This window comes from Doryrhamphus excisus, linkage group LG8 (genome assembly GCF_037039965.1).
Source record: "Doryrhamphus excisus strain RoL-2023G ecotype Guam linkage group LG8, RoL_Dexc_Guam_v1.1, whole genome shotgun sequence".
Classification (NCBI taxonomy): Eukaryota; Metazoa; Chordata; class Actinopteri; order Syngnathiformes; family Syngnathidae; genus Doryrhamphus; species Doryrhamphus excisus.
Genome location: NC_136364.1, coordinates 5,174,638 through 5,182,500, shown reverse-complemented (window position 1 = coordinate 5,182,500; position 7,863 = coordinate 5,174,638). Strand labels below are relative to the sequence as shown.

At 39.3% G+C, this 7,863-nt stretch overlaps 2 protein-coding genes across 2 annotated transcripts in view; both read right to left on the bottom strand.

Moving 5' to 3' along the window:
• brwd1 (bromodomain and WD repeat domain containing 1) overlaps positions 1-2,742 on the bottom strand; it is a 29,762-nt gene extending 27,020 nt beyond the window's left edge. Inside the window, exons 1-6 of the mRNA XM_058079424.2 lie at positions 2,420-2,742; positions 2,269-2,327; positions 2,120-2,149; positions 1,879-1,938; positions 971-1,121; positions 511-609 (exon numbers count right to left, since the gene is read on the bottom strand). Of these exons, the coding sequence (XP_057935407.2) occupies positions 511-609; positions 971-1,121; positions 1,879-1,938; positions 2,120-2,149; positions 2,269-2,327; positions 2,420-2,456 (436 nt within the window). The 5' untranslated portion in view covers positions 2,457-2,742. The remainder of the gene's footprint in view (positions 1-510; positions 610-970; positions 1,122-1,878; positions 1,939-2,119; positions 2,150-2,268; positions 2,328-2,419) is intronic.
• A 286-nt stretch (positions 2,743-3,028) lies between these two features.
• n4bp2l2 (NEDD4 binding protein 2-like 2) lies at positions 3,029-7,530 on the bottom strand. The gene is made up of 6 exons (XM_058079428.2): positions 7,391-7,530; positions 6,449-7,239; positions 6,258-6,382; positions 3,998-4,086; positions 3,841-3,917; positions 3,029-3,754 (listed from the first exon to the last, which is right to left on the bottom strand). Exons 2-6 carry the CDS (start codon positions 7,237-7,239, stop codon positions 3,604-3,606), a joined length of 1,233 nt encoding a protein of 410 aa, XP_057935411.2. The 5' UTR covers positions 7,391-7,530; the 3' UTR covers positions 3,029-3,603.
• Between the last annotated feature and the right edge of the window lie 333 nt (positions 7,531-7,863).

Below are 7,863 nucleotides of genomic sequence, written 5' to 3'. Positions count from 1 at the left end.
TTAAGTTTTTATTATTTGCCGTTTTATTATTATTATTATTATTATATTTATTTATTTATTACTGATTGATTTTCTTTATTCTTGATTTGTTTATTTATTTTTATTCTTATTTTGTGTAGAAAAATAAAAATTAAGATATTTGAGAACAGTGGAATGTTTTATCAGAGCTTTTCTTGTAGAAAATTGGAACCAAAGCAAAGTTTTTAAAATATTTTGGTTTAATAAATGCGTTTTGGTTTTTTTTTTTGAAAACCTGATGCGGCCCAGTCTCACCTAGACCCGAGTTCCAGTGGCCCCCAAGTAAATTGAGTTTGAGACCCCTGATGTACAGTATATGCACATATGCCTATTGAGATCATTAATGGAGATGTGCCATACATTCTTCTGACTGAGCTGAATACACACAAGAAATAATGTTCTACAAGCCGACCAAAAGCATACATGTTGGCATTATTTTCAAAATGTGAGTGACCTTTGCAAGACAGACATACGAGTGAGACCCCCACCCACCTATATGTGGAGGTTTCCTGCAGTTCAAAGGCCTCTCTGGTGGTCTTCCCCTGTGAAGGGCTGCATATGATGATGCTTGAAACCGCACGCCATCACAGTCTGAATACAAAAAAAAATGCAAAAGATTCTCAGCAAATTGAGCACATAAACCAACAATTGTATTCATTTGAAGGCACGATTTATGACATGAATAAGGGGACGCTGAAGATGACAAAATCTACATTATGAAAAAGATCAACCCAATATTCCGATAGTAGATTACAAACCGGGCGCTTTTACACCCATTGTTTTTGCAAAAGTCAAAGCAAGAAAAGGAAACACACAAATGAAACCCAAAGATGTACACAATGTCAACAAAACACATTTCCTTGGATGTTTTGCACCATCATCACCATCAAAACACCCCAGAAATTGACATGCATTTCTAAAGAATATGTTCAACTGTAACCGACTCAGGTACCTTTTGGGGTCCTAAGCATCGACTCCTTTCCGGACCCCAGAAGCGAGTGCACGCCGGGCACACAAGATGGCACATCTTTATCAAGAAGCGGTCCAATCTTTTTACATATTTGAAGCAAATGATCTGGTGCAATGTGTTTGTTTGCTGCAACCTGAATGGAAGGAAAATACAAAAACAATCACTCCATTGAGCTGATTATTTGAATAAAAAATATATTAATTTCCAAATCCAGAAATATTGTTTTGTGTATGAATAATTTGGCATTGTTTTAACTGTTGAGGAAGAAACATATCCAAGATGTTTTAAGTCTAACAACTACCCCAATGCTTATTTATCATAATCTGGTCTACAAATAAGCTAACATACATGTTATGGAATGTGTAAGGAAGCTATGGACAGTAATATAAGTATAATAGCGCTAATGCGTAAACAATAGAGAAAATAGCCCTAAGAAGTTGTCTTAACGTCTCAACAGCTTTTCCTTGAGGCGGGACTTCTTATGCAAAACATTTCCTTTTAATCCACCAATCACAGCGCAGGTCACAGGCAAAAACAACGCCGAGAGGACGAATCTCGCCTTCTGATTGGTTGAGACGGAGCGGCTCCGGACAAGAGTGTGAAGCCAAACTACACACCCTTAGCTAACTGCAGTACCAACTGTCGTGGCTAAATAACAAATAAAAGTTCACATTTTTCAAACGTTTACGGCACGCGTTTTTGTGATTCGCGTCGATTTGCGTGATACGAAAGGAGTCGGAATATTAAAAAAAAAAAAAAACACTACAGTAAAGCCATGAGTAGATCAAAGAGATTAGAACAAAGACGGTAAACAAGACCACAGCGTGGGTTCCCTTCCGTAATATATACAATGCATTTAACAATATTTGGTTTTTAATCGTCAACCTTACCACGTCTTCGTATGTTCTCGGGTGTTCATTTCCAAGCCAGTCCAGTCTCCCGGGTAAGAGCTGTCGAACACAAGAGAGCCCCCCCCCCCACGCCGAAAACAACAGTTATTTAGCTTATAAAACGTCAAAGAGCCAATACACACATTCTGAGAGAGTTAGTATTTAAAAGTATAAACAAGTTATACGGACCACCACACAGCTTAGCAGCTAGCAAAACACCCCCAAAGAAGAATACACGCACCTGATAGTCCTCTAGTTCGCTCACCAGGACCTGCGATACGATATCAAAATGGACAATTAACGGTTGATTAATTTAATATTAACGAGATTGGCAGCTATTTTTGAAACAACTCAAGCGGGTTTCAGGCAATGCTAGTAGTAGCAGCTCACCTCGGCAGCTCTCCGACAGGGACCCGTTGTTAGAAAACGAGATATCAAGAAGTAAAGCTCTGGAATAAATCAATCAAAAAAGATTAATGAAGTGTTTTACCGATATGGTAGGAAATTGAGCTATCAATTAGGGGTTACTTGTGCAGCTTACCCGACTCAAGGAGCGAAATGTTCCGATTTTTGGCCATTGAATCGGACGTAATTATGGAGAGGTGAATCGCAATGATATGATAACAAATATAATATTATATATTTTTATTTAATGTCGGTTACGCCGCTCTGACCACCCTCCACGGTTGCTCCCGGTTGCTATTCGGCCTGTTTGCAGTCGCCATTGGAAGGATGAGGCCTCGGCGATACCACTAACTTCCGGTACAAACAGGAAACACGCAGAGAAACATGGGCGGGGGAAGTGAGGGGCCCAACAAAACAAAGCAACACGTCGGCCTGCCGCCTCTCCGAACTCACCGAATTGAATGTACCGTTTCGTACAAAAACGACTGACAAAATTCGAATTTCAACATGACGTAAAATAAACTTACGACTCATTTGAAATGCTAGGCGACACCCCGAAATTGACCACGGTCACGAGGACGGCGCATGACGTCATCCTTGCTATCCGTATAGTCCATAAAGTTCTACCAAAAAATATAATAAAAATAAAAAATATATTTACAAAATATTTTAAAAAGCCCTGCCAATAGTACTTTTTCTTTGAAAAATTTCAAGTAAAATATTTTAATGAACAAGATTATTAATAGCGCCACCCACCACTAGCTAGTACTGTAGCTACTAAGCTCTATGTTTTGAATGTTCACACAACCATCACTATGTAAAATTACAAAATGACAAAACAAAACTAGATTATGGAGCAATTCCACCTTATTGAAAATGTTAAGTTTGTCGTTTTCATTCCTCGTAATTTCAGTTACAATTATGTGTCATAGAAACCATTCATTATTGCAAGTTCCATTATTTTGTACGGCTTATCCTCATTGGTCACGCGTGAGCTGGAGCCTATCCCAGCCAGTCAATCACAAACAACTATTCAGTAAAAAATATTAAAATAATTATCAAACAATGTCACATTCATCTCACTTGTGAAAACTACAGTAACCCCAGAGATCTGCTCCTCAAATTTGACTCATTAGCACCATCTGGTGGACAGATTAATATAACGGCAAAAATACACATTCATATGATCTAAAAAATAAATTACTTCAGTGAGGACGTAGTATAAAACGCACATGTCTATTGAAAAAATGTAAAAAATTTCAGTGTACAAATCTATACAAAATAGTTGTTGAAAGACAAAGTAGAAACACGACATTAAGATTAAGACCACGAGGGGAACGCTCGTTCTTGACGCCTCTGGTTGACGTGATGCGGCTCCTGCGAGTTCAAGACGTCCTCAACAGAAATGGGGAAATAAAATCGATCCAGCATCTGTGCGATCTTCTCTTGAGGTACTCCGTGTTTGTTCCTCCTTGGAAAGACAAATAAGTTTTAGGATGCGTTTCAGTGCTGAGGCCAGACTAGAAATACAATGACAATTTTTTTTTTTTTTTTTACTTCTCAAGCTCGTAAGGATCAAACTTCCAGCTTGTGTTGGGCTCACAAAAGTCCACTCTGTATCCTCTCTGTAAAGCCTGCACGTAATAAAGAAAGTTTGATTGTCGTGACCTGGTAGGCTGCACGGGAACATGCTCAGAAAGCCCAAAAAACTAACCATTGTGACGTAGGGCTTCATCTCCCAGGCCTGCAGGTTAGTGTTGTCGATGATGACAGGAGAGCGGCTGTCATGCATAGCATCACAAGCTGGAAGACATTTGGACATAAACATTTGAAACAAAGGATGAATCCATTTGTTAGGGTCGATAATTCTTGATTGTGCTTCTGTTTTCTATTATTTCTATGCCCCACCTACACACTGTCATGTTTCTATTTGTGTATAAAGTTAGCTTTTGTTATTTATATATATTATGGTTAGTACTTTAATTATATTTGTTTGCCATTTAACTTGTTTAATTGCTACTTTTGTTAGTTTTTCATTGGTTTTGTTCCTAATTTCTCATCAGTTTCTCCTTTCTTTGAGGTGATTGGTCGGGGCACAAGCATGGAGGCGCCCATGTAAGTGCACGCCAGAGGCTGATCACCTTGATTGGACACCCCCAAGTGTCATCTGAAGGAGGGGGGTTAACTGGGTAGTTGTTGTGTAAATGTAGTTAAATGTAATATAGTGCTTAAAATGTATACAGAAAGTGAAACTTAAGTGTGGTACTATTGAAAAGATTTTGTAACATAAAAAAAGGGTGTTGTAAATGTAAATATGGTAACTTTTAGACCAGGGGTCAGCAACCTGCGGCTCCAGAGCCGCATGTGGCTCTTCAGCCTCTTTATTGTGGCTCCCTTTGCGATGCTTGAATATTTTTAACACCCGAGTGGGGAAAATGCACGTCTTTTGTAATGAGTTTTAAAAAATCCAACTTTGTCTGAGACCATGAATGCATCCTGAGTGAGTTCTGACTGCTATCCAGTTCAGTACATGAAGAAAAACAAGTAATACTTACCTACAAATCTAAAAAATAAATTCGAGATAATTTAAAAACAGCGGCATGGGAACTTGTTTTTACGTTTACAGTAGTTTACACATACATTTATGTAAGTTTATCTCCAAAACTAGCAAGAGTACTCCAACTCGTCTTTTCTTATCTGAACTACTTTGATACCCCCAAATTCCCTCCAATGTTGTTTTAAACATACTATATGTTTTGCGGCTCCAGGCTATTTTTCTTCAGTGGGCATTGGGTAAAATGGCTCTTTTCATAGTAAAGGTTGCCGACCCCTGTTTTAGACAAATTGCCCCGCCCTCTCATTGGGGAATTATGGTTGGCTCTTCATGGGTAAAATATTACAACACCCCTCACATTTCAGGCAATACTACAGTATTAGATTTCATATTCGTTGAAAACCAGTAGCAGGATAAATGTTTCTTGTTTACGGTCAAACATGGTGATGGTAGTGTCATGGTCTGGCGCCAAATGTGGCCCGCAGGACACTAGTTTGAGGCCCCCGCCTTGATATGAAAGTTTAATGTTAAAGTTTGATATGGATGCTGTATGGTATCATGTACCCAGAAAAAATGATTACGTTTGATTCATGTTCATGTTAAAGGTTAAATAACTGTTAATAGTTATCCTCCCTATCCGTGTGGAAGTGGTAAGTTTTTGGCTATTTAAGTTGAAAGGAAATAACTTGAAGGCTACCGTTTAGGTGGCTAGCTCTCTAGTTTGCGAGTTAGCATGTGTCTCAAGACCCTGCAGTTGCGCAATATGTTGTAAATAAAAAGAGTATAAATGTGACTATAGTCGTGTTTTGTCATGTCTACAGGGCTCTAATAATGCTTTGTTCATTTTAATCTGAAAAAAATTATTTGTCTACCAACCAACTATATGTGGTTTAAGTTTTTATTATTTGCCGTTTTATTATTATTATATTTATTTATTACTGATTGATTTTCTTTATTCTTGATTTGTTTATTTATTTTTCACCTTATTTTGTGTAGAAAAATAAAAAGTATTTTATCAGAGCTTTTCTTGTAGAAAATTGGAACCAAAGCAAAGTTTTAAAAATAATTTTGTTTTTAATAAATGCGTTTTTTTTTGTTTTTTTTGAAAACCTGATGCGGCCCAGTCTCACCCAGACCCTAGCTCCAGTGGCCCCCAGGTAAATTGAGTTTGAGACCCCTGCTCTATAGTATTGTCTCTTGAGGAGATATAATAAATTACTGGAATATAAGTGGCATAGTCACTTTTGTGAGATATTGTAAATATATAAATATATACGCCGACTAGTCCGCCCCTGTGCATGCTCAGGAATCAACCAGGGTCCATCAAATGAAAGTCGAGACCACTAGGCATCAAGCTAAACGCCCGAGCTGCATCCGTTACACATACTGTATGTAACAGATACATGTGATATCAGTGCACCTCTTCTCTGGTTCCACTCATGTGCGGCTCCGAGTAGACCTGGATCATAGCGGTATCCATCTTTATCTGCAAAGTAGTCGTCTGTGCTCAGTATTAAGCCGTCGGGACCCTTTGAGAGCAACTCCCTATCAGACGGATTGTTCGATGAGACACAAATATAAATCAACTTGAAGAAAAAGTGTCAAGTGTACCTTGCCGTTGTGGATTTACCAGAACCCGGCAGTCCCCTCATAAGGATGAGCACCAAGGACGGCCCATCCAGGGGTCCAGAGTGATGAGGCGGCTCCCACATTTGTTGTCTGTCGTCAAAGCGATATTCAGGCGGATCTTGGGTCCACTTGGTGTTTAAATCATCACGAGCGTCAAAGCTATAACGGCGACTGTGCCTTTCTTGATAGTGTGGGTTGCGTTCATGTGACGGGAAACGAGGCTGAGGTTGGTAGTGGTGGTCACTGGGGGGATTCCAGTGCAGTGGCGGGTGAGGGTGGTGGAATCTGGGTACTGTCTGGTTAAGTGGCTGCGGAGAATGATGATGATGATCGGGCTGACTCCAAGAACTTTCAAACCCATCAGAGTTCATGTTGTGTGACTTTCGAGTGGAGTAGGGTTCATTGTTATACCAATGGGACCAAAATGGTTGCTGGTGTCTACTGCTTCTCTGGTGGAAATGTCTCTCTGAACGTCCCACATGTGTATGTTGTATTTCTTGAGATACTTGAGATGTATTTTGTGTGTTATCCGGCAAAGAATTGGCATCGATCTTCTCAATCTCTTTGTAAAATTCACTGAGTGAGTCCTCAATGTCAGGCGTGGCTGGGTTCTTCTCTGGAGGAAAGGCTGGGCCAATGAAGGCATTGCTGGTGAGTCCCACTTCTTTTAAAACTCGTTTAAAGTCGTTCTCATTCGTAGGCTCTTTGACAGCAGAGTCGTTTTCTTTGCAAGGGCTTTCTTTCTTTCCTAATGAAGTGTCCCCCTCAGACATCTGCAGGAGAGGACAGCACATTCGAATTAAGCAGGGGTGCGTAAATGCTAGCTAGCTAGCTAAAAGGCGTTTCGATGCGAGACTGAAACAAACAAAACCTTTAGCATAATCAAATAATTACTATTTTAATGTAAACCATTAAAACACTCACCTCTAGTTATACGAATACATTTGAACGAACAGTGGCAAAACGAGATAACATTTGGCAATGCTATCGCTAACCAATTGTTTACGGAAGTGACGTCACCCTAATAGCGCGCGTCTTTTTGTCTTTTTGAGTACTTACCACCGCATACAGGCCGCGATGACACATTACGTCTTGTAGTTTTTCCATTTATATTATACTACTGTATATTTAATTAAAAAATACTCTTCACATTGCTGAAGCTGACCAATCGTTTACGGAAGTGACGTCACCCTAATAGCACGAGTCTTTTTGTTTTGGTTAATGAGTACTTACCAACGCCTACAGGCCGCGATGACACATTACGTCTTATAGTTTTTTCCATTTATATTATACTACTGTATATTTAATTAAAAAATACTCTTCACATTGCTGAAGCTAACCAATTGTTTACGGAAGTGACGTCACCCTAATTAGCAGGACTCTTTTTGAGTACTTAC

Excerpts from the sequence above, each read along its gene's own strand:
- n4bp2l2 (XM_058079428.2), bottom strand. The coding sequence starts at position 7,239 with ATGTCTGAGGGGGACACTTCATTAGGAAAGAAAGAAAGCCCTTGCAAA. Across the intron at positions 6,383-6,448 it reads GGTAAATCCACAACGGCAAG|GGAGTTGCTCTCAAAGGGTC; the intron begins GTACACTTGACA and ends TCCGTCTGATAG. Across the intron at positions 3,755-3,840 it reads GATCCTTACGAGCTTGAGAA|GAGGAACAAACACGGAGTAC; the intron begins GTAAAAAAAAAA and ends TGTCTTTCCAAG.